This window comes from Nanorana parkeri, unplaced genomic scaffold (genome assembly GCF_000935625.1).
Source record: "Nanorana parkeri isolate BGI_ZX_2015 unplaced genomic scaffold, ASM93562v1 scaffold689, whole genome shotgun sequence".
Lineage (NCBI taxonomy): Eukaryota > Metazoa > Chordata > Amphibia > Anura > Dicroglossidae > Nanorana > Nanorana parkeri.
In genome coordinates this window covers 200,752-227,181 of record NW_017306957.1, presented here as the reverse complement: position 1 = coordinate 227,181, position 26,430 = coordinate 200,752, and the positions used below count along the sequence as shown (strand labels likewise).

Here is a 26,430-nt window from a genome sequence, read left to right as displayed (position 1 = left end):
CTACCATCAACTCCAATAGATTAACAAAGGTATTTTTGCTTTTTAACTTCATCATAACGAATGTTCGTAACGGAACGAAAATACGTTAATGGAATTTCGTATTTCCTGCCTGTATTGTAATGCAACCCTCAGCAGCAGAAGAGAAAACCTCTGATTGGTCAACCAAACGAAATACGAAATTCCGTTAACGGATTTCGGATCCGAATTTCGTATTTTGGATTTAAAAAAAACTACCATCAAGGCATCAACTCCAATATTAACAAAGGTATTTTTGCTTTTTAACTTCATCATAACGAATGTTCGTAACGGAACGAAAATACGTTAACGGAATTTCGTATTTCCTGCCTGTATTGTAATAGAACCCTCAGCAGCAGCGGATCCGAATTTCGTATTTCGGATAAAAAAAAAAATCTTGTCATGTTGTTCAACCTCATTTACAGGGGTAATATATTAGTTCCAGTTTCAACGGAATTTCGTATTTCGGATATAATTCGGAAACTGCAACTCGGATATCGGATGCTTCCGAATTTACGAATTTCAGGAAATTCGTACGAATTACGATTCGTAACGAAACGAATCGCACATGTCTACCATTTACCCCCTACAGGTTTGTGGAATTTATGGGAACCCGAAGAACATTCATTCCTTTTGCACTATTCCTCAATATTTGTTTGTTATCCAGGGTTGCAGACTATGCTCAATAGGTAGTCCTTGCTCTAACCGCCGTAATGTTGGTTCTGGATAGGACGAAAATTCTCCCCTCTTCTTTATTTACAAATCGTTTTCTATCTAATTGTATCCTTTTTCCTATTGCTGGATCTGGATTTCTGAAATAGGTCCTTAGGTAATTTTTGTATGAGTCTGTCTAAGGTTGATCCCCCGCACTTTAATTGATTGTGTACGACTCTTCTTCTGAAGTCTTTATCCTTTCCTTTTTCCAGAATAAAGGGCGCAGATGTCAGGAATATATAACATGCACCCCAGTGTACAGAGTGCATGGGTCAGGAGTATGTAACATACACTCCAATGTACAAAGTACAGGAGTAGGAGAATGTAACGTAGAGAATGCAGGAGTATGTACCATGTGAAGTGCAGGCATAAGGAATATGTAACACATGGAGTGCAGAGATCAGGTTTATGTAACATGCAGAGTGCAGGTATCAGGAGTATGTAACATACTGAGTGCAGGAGTCAGGGCTATACAATGCACAGAATGCAGAGGTTGGAATATCTTGTGTGCAGAGTACAGGTGTCAGGACTATGTTACTTTCAGAGTGCATGGGTCAGGGCCAGGGGGTGTGCAATGTATAGAGTGCAGAGGTCTGATGTATGTAATATACACAGTGCAGTGGTCAGAGGTATATGCAGCCCAGCGCACAGCAACTCCTATGATCCATTTCACCACCACCCCCTTATTTATAGCACGGCAGTATCTCCTATGCAAACACACTGTTACACAAATGCACACATAACCGTAGACAAAACTCACCGCTGTAGGAGGGATGAAAATACAAACTACTGCAGGAAAATCTCCCCATTGCTGGAGGGATGGAATCACAAACTACTGCAGGGAAATCTCACCAATGTGAGAGGGATGCTTCCATATTGTGCAGCAACATTGGCAGTTCAGTGATTGATTTAGTTCAGCTAATGTAAATAATCTTAAATAGAGATGAGTAAATCAGTAGCTTTTTAAGGACCTTTTTTGTTCTGTTTGTTGCAGTTAGTTATATATTTATCTGGGGGCAAACATATTTGTTTATTACATATGCAGGTTCTGTTTTCTGCTTAGCAGTGCTGCCATGAAAAGCTGTACCCACTGTGTGGTGGCGGAGTTATCTAGGCACTTGTTTTTCATTGAGACTGACTGATTGCTGTGAAGTACAAGACCTCCTTCTCTTGGCTCTACAAAATATTTATAAGTAGGGTAGGGATGGAACTATGGAACAACAAGCACATGAATTAGTTTGCTTTAAGAAATGATGTTACCCTTGTGTTATGTCCTACTTTGCTCTGCACTGCGGTGGAAGAGTAAATTATTGTCATGAGTGAAGTGATTGTATTGTCTTCTTAAGCCTGTCACCGGTGAACTTACAAAATATCTTTCTACACACAAATGCCCTTGCAGAATATTTTTGAAAATATTAATTCTGGTTGAAAGGCAAATCCGTCTTATTTCACAGTGACCATGTATCATGTATATTTCATGTGAAATTGCATTTGCATGGATGTGAGAATTCATGAATAATCTTTATTTTCAGGGAAAACATTTATTCACACAAAAGATATACACTGATACAATGTGTTGAACTGGCCAATCTCATGGCACAACACCGCCCCCATGTGGCTGGCTATCGAATGACCTAGAATAGCAGCATGTGTCTTGGATGTAAGCTCTCCTTCTTTGATTTCGTGGCTGCAAATGCTGTGTGTTTGATATACCTGGGATGAAAAAAAAAAACTTTGTGCAGGACCTATTTTTGTGTGCTGAGGTGCATTGACAGTCCATTTAAAACAAAAATGGGTTGCCTAATACAAGGCACCTACATGCATGGAAAAATAGTGCATTACACCACACTGTTTTATTGTGTGAATGGGCCCTATTTGAACACTGTGCTACATAAAATTCTGTATTAAAATAATTTAAGTACCTACACATCTGCTGAAATGTTAAAGCAGGCTGCAGAGAGAGGCAAGAATCCTTTCCAGTAAACTCCTTTTGCCTGCCTCTTATATTACATATAGCTCAGTCAGGAGCTCAGAAAGCAAAGAACAGGTTTTGTTCAGTAGGTGAAACTGACACTTCCTATTGATAAAGCTTCAGGATCTGAAAATAGGAGTCTCAGGTGCCCTCTAGCACCTGTTAATGGGAAATCATTAATAACTTGTTTTACTACTGTATGTGTTTTTACTCCTACAGTTATGTGAAAGGATACCCACCAAATTCACCGTATATTGGGAGCTCACCAACTCTTTGCCACCTTCTGCCATCAAAAGCTGCATTTTGCTGCCTGCGTTTGGATAAGGTAGTATATGTTATATAAAGTAACTCTGCTTTATTTATTTTTTTACTCGAGCCAAAGAATGGTTGTATACAGTACAATTACCTACAGACCAATAAAGGAAAAAAAGTAACAACCCGTTCATTTGTGTTGCCTCACTCACTCTGTAATGTGTTACACAGAAACCAATCTTTTCTTGATCGTCCATTGAGGGACACAACTCTGTAGAATTCTGAGACGTAGGCTTATGCTGCTGCCGTCAGGACAAATGTTCACTAGGCAAACCATTTAAAGTCTGCCTCTTCACGCCTGCCAGTTTCGCTTAGTGCTCCTAAGGAGAATAGATGTGTCCTTCTCTTCTGCTTTTTGATGTGGGTTTGTTTTGTTTATTCAGTGAGATTCTACTACCAAGAGCTGCTGGTTAATTAATGATGAATAATATTAAATCCTAGAAGTTTCCCTAGCTATCCGACAAAACTGGGATTCATGCCGGATCAGTTAAATCCTTGAACTTTCTCTAGATGTCAGTTAGCAGGTTGTTTCCAATCTGGATGTCTCTGTCCTGGTGGATAATTTTCCCCGCCTTGACTCAAGGTAAAAACTTTCTTCCTTGTCATTAAAAGGTTGTCACATTGGATACCTGTCATTTGGGTTAGGGAAAGGTTCTGGATCACAGGGTTGCAGGTTTAAGGAGGAATCCAAGCTACCTATCAACATCCTGGAGTTGCCGGCATTTCACCTGATGCCTCACTGGGACCCCCCTTCTCTCATGTCTTCCGGTTTGAATACAATTAGACAATGCCATCGCAGTGACCAACATCAATTATCAGGGAGCTTTTCAGCAGCCGGGGAAGGGTACCTAATCTTATCCAGGACTAACGTTACAGCTCAGTGATTTCTACAGTGCACATTCTGGGAGTAGGGAACTGGCAGGTAAACTTTCTCTGATGTTGGATCGGCTGAGTCGAACTCCTTCTGCACTTCGGGTCAGCCGAACATGCTGAGCATGTTCGGCTGATCCGAAGCCACACGAAGCAAGCCGATGTACGGCTGAAATCAGCCGTACCAGCCTAAAGTGAATAGCCGAACAGTGTTCGGCTCACTTCACTTCTGATCGGTCATTCACTCGGCTGCCCTCGGCAGCTTTGTGAATAGACCCCTATTTCTGGATCTGAGCAAGTGGTCTATCTGTACAGATGTTTTCAACAACTTTGTCAGCGTTGGGGGACTCCAGATGTGGATCTTCAAGCTTTTTGTCACCAGAAGAAAGTGGGCAGATTTGTATCCAGAGCGAGGGATCCAATGGTGTATGTGGTGGGTGCCTTGGTAGCTCCGTGGGATCAGTACACCTTGATGTATGTCTTTACTCCACTGACACTGTTACCTTTTCTGCTTTGCAGGATAGAACACAAAAGAATTCCTGTCTTTCTTGTCATTCCAGATTGGCCTTGCAGGGTGTAGTATGCAGATCTGGTTCATCTGTTCGCAGATGAGCCGTGGCTTCTTCCAGATCGGCCAGATCTTTTATCTTAAGGACCAGTCTTCTGCCCTGCTTCTCAGTCACTGGCTTTAACAGCCTGGTTGTTGAAACCCAAGTGCAGGAAGCTTTAAAAGTGCATTCAGGAGATCAGATTCTGTTATTCCGATTTTGCATAAGGCTCGTAGATCTTCTACTTGTAAAATTTACCACTGTACATGGGAGATTTATTTTCTTTGCTGTGAGTCTTTGGGGTTTCCCCACAGGCTTATCCTATGTTGCGTATTCTGTCTTTCCTTTAGTCGGGGGTTGACCAACGGTTAGCTCTTAGCACTAAGGGCCAGGTATCATCAGGAAATTTCTCTTCGTTGCTTGGATGTTGTGTGGGCTATGAGAGTTTATCTTTCAGCCACAGCTTCCTTTAGATGTATGGATTCTTTGGTTGTCCTACCAGAAGGTCCTAGAAAGGTTGTTCAGCCTCTAGATTCGCTATTTCTATGTGGATTCGTCAGTTTGTATTTTAAGCTTATGAGTTGCAGGATAAGGTTCATCCCTTTCCTAGTTATACTTTCTACTAGAGCCATTAGCGATTCTTTGACCTTTCATAATCAGGCTTCAGTTGCTCACATTTGTAAAGTTGCAACATGGTCTTCTGTTCACACTTGCAAAAGTTACATTTTAAGTTTTATAAAGTTGATGTTTCTGCTACCTCTGAAGTCAGTTTTGGCAAAAAAAAGTTTTTCAGGTGGCTGTTTGAATATTTGTTGGACAGTTCTCTTTTTGTTGAGCTGTTTCTTCTAGCCGTTATGGTGCCCACCCCTTGGACTGCTTTTGGAAGTCCTTACTTCTCAGAATTCTTCAGAGCTGTGTCCCTCGATGGGCAATGGAGAAAATAGGATTTTGTTCTAACTGTAAAATCTTTTTCTCAGAGTCCATTGAAGGACACAGCTCTCTCTCCCCTTTTGTAATGCTTGCTACATCTGGCTGGGGTGAAGTGATCTGAAAGTGGCAGGCTTTTAATTATTTTCCTAGTGTCCATTTCTCATGAAGGCAGCAGCAAAACCCTACATCTCAAAATTCTTCAGAGCTGTGTCCCTCACTCTGACTCTGAGAAATGGATTTTTTGGTGAGAACAAAATACTATTTTTATTCCTGTCTGTGTATGGCAGGTGTTGTCTTGTATGGTTGAATGAATATGCGTATTAATCTTTTAATGGAGGCAGATCATTTTTTCTGTGTTGTGGATGCCTTCATCCTGAAATAGACTCTTGTTGAAAGTTTATAAAAGTTTAGCAAGTTTGAGAACTTTGTCGGAATTTCAGTTGACACTTTATGATTGCACTGGAGAGTTATAAATTCCCGGTGCTTGTCATATTGTTTCCTGATGGGCGAGAGGCACCCAGCCGGGCGAGAGATGTGAGTGTCCCCAGGAGAATTTGTTGACAGGTGTCTCCTACTTTTCTCAGTAAGATGTGGTGTCTCCCTTAACACACAGGGCTGCAAACACAACAGCTTTGAAGATGCCAAGGCTTACGGCTTCAAGAACAAACTGATTATCGTGTCTGCAGAGACTGCTGGGAACGGACTCTATAATTTCATTGTTCCCCTGAGGGCGTACTATAGATCGCGCAAAGAGCTCAATCCAATCGTTCTACTCCTGGACAATCCGTAAGTAATTTCTTTATTTCATCCTCTTTTGTGAAGGGGTAGAAGGTAGCAAAACCCAATGTTCTGAATATATTTTTCCTAACTGCTATAGAAGTGCTGCACATTTATTATTTTCTCAGTTACATATAGTTACAAATGTACATACAGTTACATATAGTTATATAGCCATCTTCCTGCCCTTACTCCGTGCTTCAGCTTTTTGCATCCTACTGTTTTCACCTACTTTCTAAAAATTAAGTTGCTTTGTGCATGTGAACTCCTAAGTTCTAAGAGATACTAGCCGTGCACATTGCAGCCCACAGCAAGCTCAGAAAATATATATTTTATTAATGTCAAGCACGAGCATCCATAATACCTCACTCACATAAGAGAGTAGATGCAGAATAATAAGGAATATATAAGGGTTTAAGTGGATACCATGCATTGTAAAGGGTCAATCCAGCCAAAACAGATGCTTCATAGTTTCTCTTTACATTAAGCCCACTCACACAAAAGAATCAAAAGATGACTGTAAATTTCCATTATATATTATACTTTGCTATATGTATGTATGTAGCAGCACAATGCAACATCCTCTCTTTTGCCTGCTGAGGTTACCAGAGGGTCTTTCTGTGTGAATGGATTTAAGGAGCCAGGCTTAATGTTGCATGGCCTTCAGCAAGGACCTGTTGAACAGGTCAAGGTCACCACCTTATAGGCATTTTTTTTAATGTTGTCCTTTTCTTCCAACAGGCCAGACAATCACTTCCTAGAAGCAATTTCCTGTTTTCCGATGGTCTACTTCATGGTTGGCACCATAGATAAGTAGGTTTGTTTATCAGTGTGCTGTGAATCCTACCATTGAACATCTGTCTACCTTCATGTTCATACTCTGCTCACATCTCTGCTTATCACATCATATTTGCATGAAAAATAGCATTACAACATCTTAGGTTGCCATATTTGTGGATCCTTACAAAAGAAATGTAACGGCTAACACCAAATCATTTTTAACATTTACTGAAATTTGTATTTATTTGTGGCATTTCCTGACCCTTTAACACACACATAAGAAATGGAGGAGCCATTGTCACTAGGACAGGAAGGCACAGACCGCAACACAAATATTATCAATAGTTCTAACCCTTCTCAACTCTACTGAAAATGTGATTTTGTTTTTTGTCTGTGTCCCGTCGGAGAGATTTCCCATAACTTCCTGTCCTGGCAGAAATTGTTTTGCAAACGAGATATAGATTCAGAAAGTCCATTGAGGGACACAGACATTAGACCTCACCCAAAACCATAATGTTCATGTCATCAGGAGAGTGGGTGTGTTTTCTTTGGCTCTGCTGTTTTGTTTTGTTTTTTCTTTGTTTGGAAGATTTTTCAACTACCAACTGCTGCTGGTAGAGTCATGTCGGATACACGTAATCCCGGAAGTCTCTACAGTCAGCCAATGAGTACTGGTAGATTCATGCTACATTAATTCAATTCTGTAAGTTTATCCAGTCAGACAATGAGCGCAGAGCTTCTTAGTTTTATACTGGTGGTCTCCCTGCAATGACCCTGAACTTCTGGAAGTTTTTCCAATCATCTACAAATACTGGTGAATTCAGACCGGATATGGAAACCATGGACAGCTCTTCGGTTGGGCAAGCAGCACAGATTCCCAGTTAATTATCTATGCTGGTATTCCCTGTGCATCAGGCCTGCACTTGGCAGTGACTACTGCCTGTGTTACAGTTCACATCTTGGATTTCTAGTTCTAAATGTCATTTGAATCCAGAAATTCTGCATGAAATCATCCATATCTGTAATTGCCTTCCTTCATCATGTACACATGTAGACATACCTGCATGTCCCCACATTTCCAGCACACATATGTTTTCTATGTGTTGTTATGGGTGCACTACACAACCAGTTTGTGGTCCTGACTCCAGCCTCTAGTCTCTACATTGGGTATTCACCTATGTGTTAGCGTTACTTTTAGCCCTGCTGCACTCTTGTGGAACCCCCATTGTGGGATAAAGTTCAAAAGCTGTAGCGGTTTTGGTGGGTCCTGAACCTTCAGGAATTGTGGCTGGACACCATTCATTGTTTGGAGTATCTGAAACAAGTCCTGGACACAGCTTCGTAAGAGTTTTCCTTCCACAGGAGGAACTTTGGACTTTCCAGTTCAGTTTGCCCAGTTTCACTACGTAAATCTACTTTGCTGCGTTGTGTTGTTATAGGACAAGTGAATCAGGTCCCTGGACGGTTTAATTAATTTGGCACAGAGGATCGGGTTGTCATTGGACTGGTGGCTTAGGATGCCAGCTCTGGAATCAGGGAATTCCTTAATGTCCATATTCTCAAACATCCTGATGACAAATCCCAGTCTGATGTGCCGGAGAGGAGTCCCGGGAACCCTGTCAATGCAGGGTATTTGGTTGTCAGAGGAGTGTCATTTTCTGATCAACCCCTATATCTTTGAGTGACTGTGACTCACTGATCTGTGAGTGCTGCTTTCTCTTTTTGGCCATAATGCAATTTTTCCCAGTTTACAAGGCTACCACCTGATCTTCTTCTGTTTTTATTTCTTACACTGTACCAGGTGGATATTTAGCCTTCATTTGACAGCAGCTTCTAGCAATAGGTCCTTAAAGGAGAACTATGGGGTCAGTGTTTTTCCCCATAGTTCTCCTTGGGGTAACGGGAGGACACAAACTAGCGTGCTCCCGTTACCCTAAGCTCAGTATACCGCGAGCTACAGCTCGCGGTATACTTAGACGCCGCACTTGGAGCGGATCCCGACTTAGATGACGGGATCCGCCCAGCTGCGTGAGTGACAGCTGGCTCTGCCTATCTAGAGGCAGAGCCGGCTGTACCCGCCCCCTCCCCCGTCCGTTCCGCCAGTCAGCGATGGCAGATCGGAGCGCGGAGAGGGGAATCCAGCCCCTCCCCCTGTCACGGCAGAGAGCCGTGACAGGATCGAGAGGTGAGGGAACCCGGTATGTGTTCTCTCACCTCCCGATCTACTGAGCCGACCTGTGACAGTCTCATTGTCACAGGTCGGCTAGAACTATGAGGTGAGTGGAAATCACTCATGTCATAGTTCTCCTTTAATGCTGCACTTTGAGCTGCAGGCAGTCCCCAGTTTTCTGTGGTCTTGGAACTACTTTGCTACAAAACCGGCATGATGGTTGTAAGCCAGGTTACCATGTGTTGGACAAATATTTTTTTGTTTTGTTGTGGTGCCTAGATTTCTGTAGGCATCAATACAACCCGCCAGTCTAAGGGTTCTTTCACACGTGCCCATGTGTGAACTGCACTGGGTGGTTGCTATTGCATTATCCCACATGAGTGTTAACAGGCGACAAGAACGCTTCTCTAATGACTGATTTTAACACACATGTGAAAGAGGCCTAAGAATGCTAAGAATTCCCTGTGTGCCTCAATGAGCAAAGGATGTTACGGTGAGTATAAAAATTTAAGCTTTACCACTCTATCTAAAAATAAGTCTTTAAGTCAGCTGATCCCTTGAAAACAATGCAGTCACTGTGTGACTGATATCTCATCACAATAGCTTTTAGAAGAGTGATTGTAATGAGCCACATAAATCTCCCTCTAGTGGCTAATCTACAAATCTTTATATTTAGCATTGCAAGAAAAATATAAAATTATGTAAAATGTGAATGCCACTTAAAAATGACAAAATTGCAAAAATAACATAGTCATTTAAAATGGGCTGCCCTTTCTGTCTCTTCCAGTCTGGATAATTTACTGCAATGTGGAATAATCTACGCAGACAATTTGGTGGTGGTAGACAAGGAGAGCACGATGAGTGCAGAGGAAGATTACATGGCAGATGCCAAGACGATCGTGAATGTGCAGACTATGTTCAGGTGAGAGAAAGTGGCTGCCCTCTGTCCCATGTTGCTCAAACGCTCTTTGTAAAGTGTTTGGGCACAGCATGACCTTTCTTATCATTAAAGTACTGAATAGATTTAATTCTGGGCTATGTATACAGCAGGTATCATGAGACAGCAAAAGTAGATATAAGAAATTTTTTTTTGGCTGAGCCCCTTGATGTTAAGAGTGTAATATATAGTGTTGCTCAATTATTATGTTTTCATGCTGGATGGTAGGAATACAAATGGCAATTTCTGTCTAAAATCCTTGCATTGTGTTGAAGCTTGAGTGAGAGTTAGCAGTAAAGCTGGCCATACATGTGGTCATTTCATAGAGAGCAATCAAACATTCTATTCCATTTTAAAACGGCAAAGCAATTAAAGACATAAAATGATAGTTTTGATCGACTACAAGGCGAAGATGGGATTGAAATTGCCTTGATCGATCACAGCAACAGAAACATGAACCCTTTCAACAAAATTTGCTGAAGTTTTTATTCTGGTCCATTTAATTTTAATTCTATATTTAAGTAAACTGGTTTGATGTGTCAATTTATTTCCTAACTATGTATTTACAATTGACTGTTCTGGTAGTCTCATGGGTTGTAGATTGCTAGATCTTGTGATTAATCGTGACCCTATCTGTGATTCTAAGTGGCACAAAAGTCGTTACATTTCCAATGTGTGTGGCCCTCCTAAGTCTCCAAAGAGTCCAGTGATGGGTCACTTTTAATATTCAAAGATTTGCTATCAGAAAATTGCAAATTTTAAAAGTAATCAATGTTGACAAATGTCTATAATATGTAGCCATATTATGATTACAAAGATTGTTACTGAGGCTCTGAGAAAAGAATGGGAATTCCAGATGCTGGACAACATAGGTTTTTATACAATCTACGGAAGATTTACTATCAGAGTGTAACATTTGTAGCTAGCTTTCGTTTTCCTGGATCTTCACAGCAACGGAGACATGCAAAGAACAGAAAGTCATGTGGCTCTTGTTTGTTTTTTTTTCAGGTTGTTCCCCAGTCTCAGCATTACCACGGAACTGACACATCCATCAAACATGCGCTTCATGCAATTCCGGGCAAAAGACTGCTATTCTCTTGCCCTTTCTAAGTTGGAAAAAGTAATTATGTCTGCTGCTTATTAAAATACTACCACTTCCATTTATGTGATAGATAGATAGATAGATAGATAGATAGATAGATAGATAGATAGATAGATAGATAGATAGATAGATAGATAGTTGATGATATGATATCAGATATTCAGGAGCAGTCTCCCCACTACAGGTAGAGATAGCAAAAAAGAACCATGAGAGGTTTTGAGAGAAATATTTAGACATTCTCTTTAATGTTTATGGATATCTCTATTCTCTAGATTTTGTCACATCTCTGTTTGTGTCATTACAGAAAGAGCGAGAAAATGGATCCAATCTGGCGTTCATGTTTCGCCTTCCATTTGCTGCTGGCCGGGTGTTCAGTATCAGCATGCTGGATACACTGTTATATCAGGTCAGTGTGTTTTAAATGTCAGACATGGTGTGTTCAGTCTCTAGAGTCCACTCTGCATATATCAGGGTTAGGCAACCTCGGCACTCCAGCTGTGGTAAAACCACATATCCCAGGCTTCTGGGAGTCAGGCCAGTGGCTGTTAGTCTTGCAATGACTCATGTGACTTGTAGTACCACAACAGATGGAGTTCCAAGGTTGCCTATCATTGGTATATATCATTACCAAGTATAACACGGAGTATAAGTCTGATGTGACAAATCCAGTTAGACTGAATTTAAAAGATTGCACTCCTATATATCAAAAAAAAACTGCACTGAGAGAAATAAGGAAATGGCCATTGCTGACCTCTTTCTGAAAATGCCTGGGGACCCTCCTGACCACCAAGGTTTTTCTCCCACTTCCTGTTGTGGCTATCAGACAGGAAATGAAGGGAAATCTCCTCAGTGGGACACAGATGGCAAAAAAAACCTGACCGGGGTTATAACCCTCCCTTCCTCGAGCCAAGAACCAGCTCAACATACTCAAACAGCAACATGAACTTTTCTGCCAAAACTAGCATCAGAAGAGGAAGAAACATCAACTTCATAAAACTTAGCAAAAGTGTGAACAGAAGACCAAGTTGTGGCCTTGCAAACTGAGTAACAGAAGCTTGACTCTGAAATGCCCAAGAAGTACTAACTGAGAAAAGGATTTTATGGTAAGATCAAAATCCTATTTTTGGCCTCAGTTCTACTTCGAGTGATGCCTTTTATTGGCTAATTTACATTATTTAACACTTTATGTACGGAAAGCTTACACCTTTATTTTCAGAAAGTTGTATAAAGCCTGAGGAAGGGATATAAGGTCCTGAAAGCTTGCATGCTTAGTAATGTGAGTCAGCCAATGAAATGTACCACGTCAATAATCTTCAGCCATTTACTGGTCACACCTTGTAATACACTTTTAAATGATAGCACGTTTACAGGAGACCTATTATTGGGGAATTATGCAGGCCTCTATTGGTTCAGGAAATATTGAGCTGTCTGTCTCTGACTTGGATCCAATCATTGACCTGGTCCTGGAACAAGCCTAGTGATAAATAATTCTAAATTTCTCTTGCCGCATGCTAGTTTTCAGTCTGTGACTCGAAGAAGCCAGGCACATAGCATTTTCAAAAGGAGGTCAGCAATGGCAGTCTGCATATTTTTCTCATAACAGGTGTACTTTAAATTCAAATTTGTATACGTTTCTGTTTTCACAAATGAATACTTTATTTAAATGATTTGCTTTTTCTGCAGTCATTTGTAAAGGATTATATGATCACCATCACCAGACTGCTTCTTGGGTTGGACACCACGCCGGGATCAGGCTATTTGTGTGCGGTGAGTGATGCGACATACAGATCCTTATATGTCTGCATGTGGGGGCAGGACAAACCACAGTGAATGTCCAGCAAAGTCAATGGGATTCCAAGGCCTACCAGCACACATTGTCTGACAAATGTGACAACTACCGGGTAGGACAGAATGACCCCGGTCATGTCTTACAGTAAAAATCCGGGAGTTCTCAATCTCATTTGCCTGTATAGATTTCTCTTTGATGGAACAGACTTAATTAGCAACTAACCCTGTCCAGTCCTTCGGGGCCCCGTTCAGACCTCCCTAAGTGTTCCATACAATGGTTAACATACAGTGCAACAGTGTTAAAAGGTTGCATATATATGTTTTACTTTTATTGTAGATGAAAATCACAGAGGAAGATCTCTGGATCAGAACATATGGCCGGCTGTTTCAGAAACTCTGTTCATCCAGTGCAGAGATCCCGATTGGCATTTACAGGACACAGTCACACATGTTTTCCACATCTGAGGTAAAGAAAGTCAAATCGCATCTGTTTTGTAGTTCAGAGAAAATTGGATATTATTGTCAACGCACAAGAATAATTCAGCTCAGAGATGTATTGAGAGAGAATGAGACCCTACGCAAGTTAGCAGCTGTGCCCCCCCCAATCCCTTCATATGACATTGATTAATATTTTTAATAGGCTTAGAGATGTAGAGAGAATGTCTGCCCCCCCTCGCCCATTCCATTCCTTTGACATTGATAATGATTTTAACATTAATAGAAAAGCTGCACCATTTGCATTTTCTGTAATGACATGGCCCAAGCCATCAGACACCAACTACATACAAGTGCTCCTCTGTGAAGTGACAGGAGGACCAACTGAGCTTTCCCTCTGCTTTACTGAAGGAGAATGAAGGTTGTAGCTGGGCCCCTGGACGTCCAGCAGGCCCATGGCTCCTGCCAAGGTTGCCTTGCAGTCAGATGATCCGGCTCTGATTCCATTGCAAACAATCATTTGTGATCAACTGTGTAATAACATATTCTATCAGTATATTCTTTGTTACACGCTCAGTGAAAAAATAAATGTGTACGCACACGCACATTATATATTTATGTATATATATATATGTACCCGGCACATTATAGCTGTTATTGCTATATCTTCAAGGTAGTAAAATTTGCACAAATGACTTTATATGGTTTTCTCTAGCAACTGCAAATATCTTGTTTTGACCCCGTCTCTGGACACAGATGCAGCTTGACTCTAAAAAAAAACCAAGTCTGCTGCTTTCTTTTCAAAACGTCTTCTTTTCTTGTTTAGTTGACTTTTCTACATATTAGCAGTAACAGACAATTAAGACCATAGAAATATGACATTGGACATATGGAATACATTGCACCTGTTTCCTGATGCAGCCTAACTAGATGCTTTGGTTTAAAATAGTTATTTTCTTTAAGAGACTTTTAAGCTTCTTTGAGACATGTAGAACATTAACAATATGTTTTTTTTTTCTTCTATAAACAGCCACATGATATCAGAACACAGGTAAGGCTTCCTGTTCTGTAGATTAAACACCAAACTGTAACAGTCTCTGTACATTAATTCACCATGGCTGTGAGCCACCTATGGATCAAACATAAAAATCTTTGCTGCCACAAGGGAGCTGGTTCTTGCCCTGTCCCGACTTAAGCTGGCCATACACTTATAGATTATCTGCAGAGTTTCTATGGTCAGATGAAAAAAGTGCATGTAGTTGTATGGCCAGCTTTACACAATGAAAATCCATTACAACAACTTTGCATAGGCCTCTTGCTCAACCGTAGGTGTATTATGTAAAAGCTGTGCACAGGTAAATAGACATCAACAGAGCGACCTCGACATGTTTCATACCAAGTACTTATTGGTAAAGACCTTATGTCAAGGTTCCTCTGTTGATGTCTGGCTACCTGTGCACACCTTTTACACCCTACGTGTGAGCAAGAGAACTATGGGGATTCATCGCACTCTAACTTCTCTTTCCATTTTCAGTCTCAAATCTCAATCAATGTGGAGGAATGTGAAGACACAAAAGATACAAAAGATCACTGGACGGGTAAGCCCAGCCACAGGAACTCCACATCCAGTGACCAATCCGAGCACCCGCTGCTGCGCAGGAAGAGTATGCAGTGGGCACGGAGGCTGAGCAGGAAAGGGAACAAGCAGGCAACTAAGACCGCAGAGTGGATTAGCCAACAGCGACTAAACTTGTACAGGAGATCAGAGCGACAGGAACTGTCCGAGTTGGTGAAAAACCGCATGAAGCACCTGGGCCTCCCAACAACGGGCTATGGTAAGCCCTTGTTGCGCTCTTGTTGGGTTTTTGTTGCCGCCATGGACCTCAGTTCTGAGTTTATCATTCATGTGTTACAAAACCTGTTCCACTGTTTGTGCTGTGTTATGTTTCTGTGACAAGTGCGAAGGTCAGTACTAATGTCGTCCAGGAAACCCTGCAGCTGTGCTAAAAACAGTCCACTCAATCTACCATTAAGAATTGTTTTTTTAAAATCCCTTTCAGCCAGATTTAGCAGATATTTCTCAGAAATTCTAGGCCGGACTGCTGCCTCTTGTCACATGTGCTTTGCAACCTCTCAGAATAGAAGTTTTAAGAACTGTGAAGTATACCGTTAACTAAATGAAGTTAGCAAGCAGGGCAGCCAAGCTAATGAGATGAATGCCAGTTTGTAATTTGCCACTCTGTAAATTGTGTGGCCGACTCGCTTTACATGCAACATTTTTACATTTAGCTGGAGTGCGCCTTTAGACTTTGTGCAAGCAATGCTCACTGACAAAATAGCTGCCATCATGCTGCTTACACAGCAATGGCCTCCATTGTTTTAGCATTTCCTGGTTGTTCATTAGTGAAACAGCCTCCACTTCTCAGCCCAAAATGTTTCTGCTGCCACGGGCAGCTGCCTTGTTTTGTTTTCTTGTCATTTTTGGGTAAGAAGTATTTAGTGATTGGGCATTGTGGCTGATTTTGCACCTTTGTTGTCTTTTGCGGTTTTGTTGTGAACTTTGTGTCCCCAGCATGGCAACAACGGAATGTCACATAGATTTCATTGCTTGTATTTTCTGTCTCTGTTGGCTTGTTCTGGTTTGTCAAATATACACGTGTAGAATGAGGTTTTATGTTGCTTCTTGAAGAGGCTGGTTTGACTTATTAAAAGTTCACTCCATTGAGAAAAAAATAATCTTTTAGAAAATGTTGAACAATTAACCATCTGAAGCTTCTCCATCTGTGTGCTGAATTTTTGGGTCTGCACACCTATCTCTGACAATAAGAGTGGCTCTCTGTTTGATTATATACATTATAGCAGAGGTAGGTAACCTCGGCACTGCAGCTGTGGTGAAACTACATATTCCATAATGCCTGTGGCTGTCAGTCTTGCAATGCCTCATGGGACTTGTAGTTGGAGTGCCGAGGTTGCCTACCCCTGCTTTATAGTATCATAAATGCAACAGGCGGGGTGAGACCCCAAGGTGGGCAGAAACAGGATCACAGCAGAAGTCCTTTACTAATTTACCAAGCCAGTGGGTGACAGCCGGCAGACGAGGAGTCACAGCTTGGTATAGATCTTATTGCAGACAGGTCACTTTTGGATAGGTTTGCCCTTTCAGTTGGTGCATGTGTGAACCCAGTGCAGTGTTCTCCATGGCCGTGTACACAAAGTTTTCCCATATTTCTAGGCATCAAAGAGATTGCTCTCTTTATAATGGGAGGGGAAAATACATTTTTCCTTGAATGTTCAGGGAGATTTGACAGACACCCAGGAACATCACTGAGCAGAAATAATATTGTGAGCTCCAAGTGCTTTCTCATACACATTTCTCTGCACCAAAGTACGATTGCTGTGCAATTAGCAAAGCCCAAGCTTCCTGCTGATTGAATCAGAGCCAGAGGCATGGAGCATGAGCTTTGCTGATTGCACAGCCATAGGTCTGACTCAGCAGGGGATGTGTCTAACCTCTGCTTCCACACAAGCAAGCATTCCACACTGCAACTGCTGGCAGGGGACAGGCTTTTCTTCTCAGGCTGTAGCTGCTTTAGCACGACAAACAACTGTCAGACATTGAATACCTTTTGTTTTCATGCACTTGGAATACATTTAGGCGATTTAAACTGAAATGTCAATTAAGCTTTAAGTGAAAACTTTCTGGTAAAGAGGTTTTTGTTTTTTTTGGTTTGTAAAACAATTATGTTTTTTTTGGTACTGAATCCAGTTTTAAATTTGTAGCTTTCAGTTGTACGATATATTTATACTTAGTATCCTCCCTAATCCACCACTGCTTGGTCGTTGTAGGTGACATGACCCCATATGTCCCCTAAAACTCATTTATGCAGACTGGAGGAGCCGTTGAATAAATCTACTCCAGTATGCATAACACATCCTATGAATTCATTATGAACCCTGAAAATTCTCACTGAGGGGATCACTGACTAGTAAAATAACCACAGGCATTATCGCACTACAAGATGGCTGCCCATGTGGTGACAGGAAGATTATAACACAAAACCTGATGTGTTCTGCTCGATTTAGTCTCTTGCTGATTTCTCTTTCTTTCTTTCTCTCTCTCTTTTGTTCATGTTTGTGCCTTTTTTCTTCTGTATGTTCTCTGTAGAGGATGTAGCAAATTTAACTGCCAGTGATGTGATGAATCGGGTAAACCTTGGATATTTGCAAGGTAATTCTCCTCCTTGGGAGTCAAGCTTTTGACTCAGCGCTCAATGTGATCGCGAACATGCCAACTAGCCCCTCCCACCTGGCACATTCTCAACCGCAGACTAAAGCATGTATGGTTTCTGCATGTGCATAAAGACTAATGCCCCATTTTATGCCGCAGATGATGCACGGCATTCGCTTAGCAAGTTGCTGTTTTTGTCAAGTTCATCAGACACAATACATTTCACAATATAGCACCATGTGATAGGAGAGGTACAAAGTAACTTGGGAGTGCACTACATTTTTTCTTTAAATTTCAGCCAGTGATAATCAAATATTCCATTAGTAATGCACATTTCTTACATCAATTTGCCTAAAATTATTATTTTTAGAAATTCTGCTTTTCTGCAGACACATGGCTTGACTGGCCAGATTGTAGGATGTCTGCCTATGCTGTCTGTATTAGGATACAACTCCTTCCTATCTAGATCAGTATTCCTAACCTCCTTTATCCCTTCTAGAAAAACTTCCTCCTACCTGAAACAAACATACTGATAATGCTCCCCTCTCCTTCACAGACCTTAAATGAAATGAGACTATACTTAAGGCTGTGTTGCGTGGATGAGTGAACAAAGAATAATAGGTCTTTCCTGCAGAAAATGCTGCCCGAATGCTACTCGCATAATCAAAAGCCTAGGAATTTGGTCATGTAATTTCTGCTGAAGCAGGAAGATCAGAGTCTAGGAAACATATTCCTGCTCTTTTATTACAATTTTTTTTGCCCACCTCAACTAAACTGTATTTTGTCCCACCTTCCAATTGAAATGTCCCAGTGGTAATACAACTCTGATGCAGAAGCACTAAGCTCCCATAGTTGAGAAGGATTTAAATTCTCTTTGGCATTTGGCACCCTTTTTAACAGTTGCACATGTGCCAGACACAGCCATAGAAAGAAATAATGATCCTGGGCACATGTGCCAGGCTGGAGAGATGGGGATGACTGGTATCCTTCTTGGCTAGACCTGGCACAAACTTGGCTATTACAGGTTCCCAGGTACCTGAGGGAGCATTAACATTGAGCATCTTTAGGATAAATTATGTCACACAAATGATTTAAAACAGAAGTAAAGCCAAAACTCTATTTTTTGGCCTTACTTCTCTTTTGGGTCACAGGAGTACATTTACTAATGTACTCCTGTGACTTAGGTCAGCATATAGTAGACGTTTGCCCGCTATGCTATGTGCTGACAGGGCAGTACCCTGCTGCAGCCGGGAAGGATTCTGACAATATTGCCAGGATCCACCCTTCTCCCTGATTGACTGCTGGCTCTGCCTCTCTAAAGCAAGAGCCAGCTATGCCCGCCTCTCCCGTCTGTCCCTCCAGTCAGCACTGGAGGGACAGAGAGGGGATGGGGCAATCCCTGCGGAGAGCGGTGACTGACAGTCACTGCTCTCTGCAAGTAAGAGACCATGAGCTGAGCAATCAGCAGTTACATGATTGCACAACTCTCAGCATATAGAGGCTGCGTGCGACAGCTACAGTGTCCCACACAGGTTCTAAGTATTGGGAAGAGTATATATTTTACTCCCCCATGGTATAAGCATGTCATACCATGGGCAAACCTTCTGCAGAGTCAGCCCAAGTGTTTGCCTAAAGTATATTTAGAGCTTTCATACAAAGTAAATAAGAAAATGTTATAAGATGAAGTCAGTTGAGTACCCTAAAACTGACAACCCCTATTCTGGAGCTGTCTGCCTTGCTGCAAGGTCAATAAAAGTGGTACATCTGTACACGTGCTGAATTTTCAGCATTATTATGTACCAGAGAACTATGTAGGCTGCCATTTTGGATAAAGTGGAGAAGAGTTAAAATCTCTGTCAGGGTTTTATTTTTGTCCGTGACCCCTTAGAGGAGATTTTCCCTCACGTCTTGTTCCCTGTGACACCCATCAAAGAAAAGGGGGAGCAGCTGTCGTGTATAGATACGCACAGTGAAAACATCAGAAGTTCTAATCCTCCCTCACTCTACTAAAAAGGTATTTTTGGTTTTGATTGTGTCCCTGTTAAGGTGCCCATACACTGCACGATTATCGTACGATAATCGTATGCGATCGGTTTTTCGTACGATAATCGAGCAGTGTGAACGGAGACGTGCGACCGTTTCTACTGTACGGTCGCACGTCTTCTGTCGAACCAGCATGTTCGAAAACCAGCCGGGAATCGTACGATTCTCGGCTGGTTAGAACGGTGCTCGGAAGACAAATGCCGAACAGGCCGGTGTGCGCACGCGCACACTGCCCGTTCAGCATTGCGGTCATCGGAAGCCCGCCCCTCAGGGGGGCGGGCTTGCGATGATCGAGAGTGCGATCTGCCTGTCCAAGATAGGCAGATCGTACGTTTTTTTAATCCCTGTACAACCATCGCAATACTAAAGTCTTGCGATGGTTGTAGAGTGTATGGCCACCTTTAGAGAGATTTCCCATGAATTTCTGTCCTGATAGGAAGTGAGGGGAATCTCCCCAATGACCCTTCCCCACTCTATCCAAGTCAAGTCAAGAATGCCTCCCTGTTTATTTAGGAAATAAATTATTCTGTGCATTATTCTGTAGCTTACTAAGTACGACTCCCAGATTTATTTTAGAATGTCAACATATACCAAAATGTTCCAAGAGTTTAGAAACTGACATAACATTTCAGGTTACAGAATTTGCTTTGCAAAGTGGTGGATGAATTGTTACTTTTAGAAATAATATATAATGACAAAAAACACACATAGGGAAAAATACTTCAAAATGATTTCACTGCGGTGAGGTTGATTAAAGACTTTTGGGAGGTCTACACAAAGTAGACATTGCTTATGTGTTGGCATTTTCCACCATTGATGCGCTCCCTTTTTTTTAAATAAAATGGCCCCGATGTGGTTTCATGGAAGTGCCCACCCTAGCATGGTATATTGCCAGTTCCCAAACATTCTCCAAAAGTACCGTGAAGTAAAACTCTGGTTTTAGGAATCGAGTGTTAGAAAAAGTGTCTGAGACCTGTAAACAATGTTGGAAACTCCTACTAATTGGCATGATTCTATTTGGCAATATACGGCGTGGGATTGACCAAGCTTTGACTCACTGCATGAATTCATCCAATAGAAAGCTTCTTCCATGGAGCAGAACTGGCTGCAATGACCAACAGGTCTTTACCCTGAATATCTGAAGTCATTCTGTACTAACAGGCACCCGTCTTGTGATGGTAAACATTTCATCTCTCCCCATTTTCCTAAACGTGTCTTCTCCTTTCAGCGCTCTTATTGCAAGGCTAAATATATCACTACCTAAAATAAAAGGTTGATTCCTTGAGAATGTAACCGGAATGCACTGTTCCTATTGTGTAAAAAATATAGGTTTATTTATAAAGTTACTATTTTTGGGGGTTGACAAGTTTAGGACTGTTGAAACCAACAGTAACATCTGCATTGCTTGTAGATGCATGGAGCCCCTCCCAGATCTTCAGGGCTGTATTTTAAACCTCAAAAGCTACATTTGAGCTGCAGTAGCGATTGTGTCCCAATACATAAATCGCTTGAGTAGTGAAGACCTTACCTTCCCGAGAGTGAATGGAATTCTTACCTTTCATTGGTAGCCGGTCACACATGCAGTGCTAAGGCAGCGGTCATGTGGTCCATGCCAATGCGTGCATCATTAATCAGACAATGGGCTAGCTCTGCTTAAACTTAAGTCCCCCAACCATCCTTGGCATTCACGTGACCATTGCTACATGAAAGATAACAAGACTGGCCAGTGGAGGGATCCTTGGTTTCTGCAGAAAAGGTAAGGCTTTCATTGCTTCATGTACTGCTTATTTGTATAGTAAGACCTTTAGTAGGTTAGAATTACATTCCCAGCACAAGTCTCCTTAGGTTATACAAATAAAAAATTGAAACTGCAGGCAATTGAGTTGTTGAGACATCTCCAGTCCCTTTCTGGGAACACCCCAAGATTTGTCAGCAACTCTCTTTGTCTAGTCATCTGGAGACAATTCACTTTTCTCTGTCGAATACCACAATAAAATGTATCAAGCATCTTCATAAAAGATTAACAACATAATACCATAACCTTGACTGATCCAATTTCAGTTTATTGTAAACAGATCAGACATGGCTTTGATTGGTTACTATAGGCTACTGTACTTCCAATGCTGCTCTTTCGATAAGTCTGCATGTGTCTCAAAATCAATTTCAGTTCTTAGGAACAGGAGTGACTGTGGATGAAATTGTCATTCCAGGGCCGTGTCTACACTCACTTTTCCATACATGTATAATGCTTCCACTGATCATCTTCTACAAGCAACATTTTGCAGCTCTCACAATGCCAAGCCTTGACCAAAGGGGCAACTAAAAACAAACGTATAAAACAGAACAGAGATGACCTTATGTACTTGTAACTGTACTTTATTGTCATTCATGATGTACTTGTAAATCTATACATGTGACTGCATACAATCCAGAGCTGGCTTCCACCCTACCTTTTTGTTCCCTTGGAGCATTCACTTGAGGGCCACTGGAAAATAAAAAGCATAAACAGGACAAAAGGAGTCAGCTAAAGCCTAAAACAAAAAATGAGAACAGATGTGAAGATAATGCACCTCCCACTTTGATCAAATTACCATACTGGATGCAGCACAAAGCATGGACTTACTGTTGTAATTGTAAGAGGCTATCGCTTATATAACTGTTAAAAGTAGGTATTTAGTAAGTATAAACATCTGAATAAAATGCTACACTGAGATTAAGAAAGTCATAGGGGGTAATTCATCAAAACTGGAGCAGACACAATCTGGAGCAATTGCCCATGGCAACCAATCAGCTTATTTCTTCAGTTAGGATTTTAAAATGAAAGACAGAAGCTGATTGGTTGCAATGCACAGCTGCTCCAGATTTTGTCTGCTCCAGTTTTGATAAATTCCCCTCATTGTGTCCAGTACAGTAGCTGGGAAATAAGCAGACAGCTTGGGGAGATACGTGGAGTCTTGCAGTACGTGCCTGATAGACGTTTCATGATCACTAACACTTTCTTTCTCCATTCTTCATTCCTCTGCTATGTGCCCTGCATCGTGGAGGTGGACGTTCATCTTTCCTCCTATAGGTTATTATGGCTTCCAATAACTAACGCTCTTGGCTCTTGTATGCACGCACATTGCCCATAATGTAAATTCTCCCAAAAGAAGATATATTTGTTTTTCTGCCTTGTTATACATGTGATTGTGAGCTGCTTTATGTAAATGACCATTTCACCTTGTGTCACTGTTTTACTCGCCACATTCCTAGTTAATAAATATTCATGGGGTCAGCCATCTTTGCTGAATATGTATATAGGTTCTGCTTTCTGCTTCATATAAAATGGATTAAAAAGTATTTTTTTTTTGGTCCAATCTGTGTCTCGTTGGGGAGATTTCAACTAGAAGTGAGAGGAAATTTCCCTCTTAGACAATTGTCATTGAAACAGGAGTCTCTATTGGAAGATTTCCCTTCACTTCCAGTTTTGGTGACAACTGTAGAATTTTGGATGTCCTAGTGACAGCCATCAGGAGCAGAATAGAACAGGGGTTCTACCCTTCCACATTCCATCCAAAGCTAACTATATTCCCTGGAATACAGATGGCAGATAGACAGATCTTCAGATAGATTGACCATGTAATACAGATATCAAACATGGAACAGCAAGTTTGCTAATATGTGAAAGCTGGAGCAAAAACTACCTTCGAGTAAAGGTGATGATGACTGAAAATGTAATACAGGAATGTTTCTATAGCACATAAACTGCCTAATCAAATGCATGCAGATGGACTCTGTAAGTAGCTTCCTGACAGATCGAACCATGCAGCACTGCGAGGAAGAGAACTGTATAGAAGGTGTCTCGTATTTCATTATTACACTTGTTTTCAGAGTTGTTCTCAAAGAAAGACATCCATATGGAACACCAATTCGCGGTAAATACGCCCCTGCATCTACGTTGTCCTAGATTGTTCACTTCTCCAAACTCTTCACCCTTTTGTGAATAACCCTGATAGAAGAGATGGTGCAAAGCCATACCGGAGGAAGATTAAATGTGATATCATAGTTTATTAAGGAGTGTGATTAAAGGAAACCTATACTGTAAAACGTGTAAGCTGCCATTGTTGACCTACTTCTAAAACTGTTAGCTGCCTGACTGTCTCTGGCTGTAATACAGGTAAGCAAAAAAGGAGAAATTCCCAATCGGTATGTATGCTCCAGTGTTGTGACTCAGAACATTCCGACATGACAGCCAGAGTAGAGCATTTTCAGAAGGAGTGGTTAGCAATGGCAGCTTACATTTGTTCCTCAGTACAGGTTTCCTTTAATAATAATTGTGAGGGATAATGAATGTCTGATGGCATAAAGAGAGGATTTTCAGGCAGTGGCGTAGTGTGTGTGTGTGGGGGGGGGGGGGGGGCGCTGCGGGGGCCCAGTGAGATGCAGCCCAAATCCCCCCAAATTGGAGATGGCATGGCACTTTATATTTTTGGGTAGATTCAGCTGCTGTAAGGTCCCACGCGTCCTGGGAACCTGACGGCAGCCTTCTGGGTAACCACACATTAAACATCACCACCGGCCTGCAAATCACCCCTGCAGCAATCCTCTGCATCTGCCACATCTGCCCTGCAGCAATCCTCTGCATCTGCCCCTGCTGATACATTCCGCCCGAGACATCAGGCCAGAGCAGAGGCGCAGCACAGAGTATGTAGCAAATTCATATACCTTTCTGCAATGCTGTGTAATGTATTGCTGGGATTTGTAACTCTCTTTAGCCAGTGGTATTATTGTACATTGTTGTACAGTATAATGCATTGCTGGGATTTGTAGTCCTCTATAGCCGGTATTATTCTGCATTGCTGTATAATGTATTGCTGGGATATATAGTTCTCTATAGCTGGTGGTATTATTCTGCATTGTTGTATAATGTATTGCTGGTATTTTTAGTCGTCTATAGCTGGTGGAATTATTCTGCATTGTTGTATAATGTATTGCTGGTATTTGTAGTCCTCTATAGCTGGTGGTATTCTGCATTGCTGTATAATTTATTGTTGGGATTTGTAGTTCTCTATAGCCGGTGGTATTCTGCATTGTTGTATAATGTATTGCTAGGATTTGTAGTCCTCTATTGGGGTACAGGTAGGGATGCACCGATACTTAGGGAGTGCTAATGGTCCACCAGGTAGAAGGACGCAATACTTGCCTTGCCCCGGATGCCAAGAACCCACGCTATGCCATTGCTTCCAAGTGAAGAAAGCAGCAGAGGAGAAGTTGTTGAAAAATTCTGACCAGGGAACTAGAGCACATAGTGCCAGCCTGTGCCCTGGAAATATGGAGCCGAGCATGCTCTGTTAAATGAGTAGGCAACATCCCAACCCAGCAAAGAACAGTGAGGGTTAGAAAGAGGAGGGTCTAAAGCTTCCCCCAAAATTTATATTTTTGTATTTAAAGTGACACTAAATTTAGGAGTTAAATCTTACCTTAATTATTAATAACAATGTATCTTATTTGTGTATCACTCAGCTGTAGATCCTCAAATAATCTCTGAATTGGTGCTGACGATGTCCTTCCTTCTAGAGGGTGGTTACTTTTGTTCCCCAAGGTCCCTGTGTGTGTTGTAAAGTAGCCGCTCTCTCCCAGGGATGGACTACAATCTCATGTTTAGTTTGCTCATTTGTATTGAGCGGTGACTACTTTACAGCACCCACAGGGATCATGGGGAACAAAAGTAGCCCCCCTCCAGAAGGAAGGACAGTGTCGGCACCAATTCAGAGATGATTTGAGGATCTACAGCTGAGTGATACACAAATAAGATACAGTTTTGTTAATAGTTAAGGTACTTGAATGTATTTTTAAGATTTAACTCCTGAGTTTAGTGTCACTTTAAAAGAGACTATCTGCTTCCAGAAAAATAACACCACATGGTAAACAACTCTAAATACAAAATATGATTTGTAAAATTAAAAAATGGTGTGCAAAGTATGTTGTGGAATATAATGGGGAAGAAACATAGATCCTGTCTATAGCTTTATTGCTGATTGCAGTGTGCCGCAGCATTGTGTTTCCATGTATTGTGGAGCTCAGCATCAAGCAGCCCATTTACCATGGACTGTAAGGAACCCCCAGTGTAATGTTGGGCCATGAAATGTTATGCTCCCAATTGCCAAATGTGGAGTGATGGTTACCAGTGAACCGGTTTCTTTGCCCTCCAAGGTTCACACTTTGAGATGAGGTGATCATTGTCAGAGGGCATTTGGATAACAATATGTTCTGTGAAGGGGCACATATTTTCATAAAGAGCACTCAAGAACATTACTTAAAGCAACCAGCACAGGTTGTAGATCTGTATCTACTTCTCTATTCACCATAAATTCTATAACTCAGTATCACATGAAGTTTTCATAACTAAGTAATAGTGTTTCCTCTCTGCTGTTTTCTTCACAGATGAGATGAATGATCATCAGAATACCTTATCGTATGTCCTCATCAACCCTCCACCAGACACCCGGTTGGAGCTCAACGACATTGTGTAAGTAGAAAGAAGCTGAACTGCCGGCAAACTGCCTAATACATACATAGGAACTGTTTTACATTCCAAAAGATGTATATGTTCAGCCGGCCAGGTCACTTTTCTACATTGCAGTTAAGCAACAGAGCTTGGTCTTCTCTCCATCCCAACCTATTGATTGGACAATGAAGGGGAAGTAGCACAAAGAGAGGGCCTGTGATCTCTTCTGATGTAACAATGTTTACAGTGTGTAATGCCAACCCTGGGCAGCAAAGTGCTGCTGACTGCTGTACTGAGGATTACAGGAAAGTTACTATATATA

The 26,430-nt window shown here is 41.5% G+C and overlaps 1 protein-coding gene and 1 long non-coding RNA gene across 2 annotated transcripts in view; one reads left to right on the top strand and one right to left on the bottom strand.

The window, feature by feature from the left end:
* Nucleotides 1-26,430, top strand: part of KCNT1 (potassium sodium-activated channel subfamily T member 1) — a 197,066-nt gene that overhangs the window by 169,208 nt on the left and 1,428 nt on the right. The window contains exons 21-32 of the mRNA XM_018563725.1: nucleotides 2,921-3,026; nucleotides 5,975-6,147; nucleotides 6,880-6,951; nucleotides 9,876-10,010; nucleotides 11,034-11,145; nucleotides 11,432-11,533; nucleotides 12,811-12,894; nucleotides 13,253-13,381; nucleotides 14,381-14,401; nucleotides 14,885-15,185; nucleotides 17,516-17,578; nucleotides 26,045-26,129. Of these exons, the coding sequence (XP_018419227.1) occupies nucleotides 2,921-3,026; nucleotides 5,975-6,147; nucleotides 6,880-6,951; nucleotides 9,876-10,010; nucleotides 11,034-11,145; nucleotides 11,432-11,533; nucleotides 12,811-12,894; nucleotides 13,253-13,381; nucleotides 14,381-14,401; nucleotides 14,885-15,185; nucleotides 17,516-17,578; nucleotides 26,045-26,129 (1,383 nt within the window). The remainder of the gene's footprint in view (nucleotides 1-2,920; nucleotides 3,027-5,974; nucleotides 6,148-6,879; nucleotides 6,952-9,875; nucleotides 10,011-11,033; nucleotides 11,146-11,431; nucleotides 11,534-12,810; nucleotides 12,895-13,252; nucleotides 13,382-14,380; nucleotides 14,402-14,884; nucleotides 15,186-17,515; nucleotides 17,579-26,044; nucleotides 26,130-26,430) is intronic.
* LOC108792852 overlaps nucleotides 20,741-26,430 on the bottom strand; it is a 21,966-nt gene continuing 16,276 nt past the window's right edge. The window contains exons 2-3 of the long non-coding RNA XR_001941598.1: nucleotides 21,088-21,094; nucleotides 20,741-20,751 (exon numbers count right to left, since the gene is read on the bottom strand). This is a non-coding gene — a long non-coding RNA (uncharacterized LOC108792852). The remainder of the gene's footprint in view (nucleotides 20,752-21,087; nucleotides 21,095-26,430) is intronic.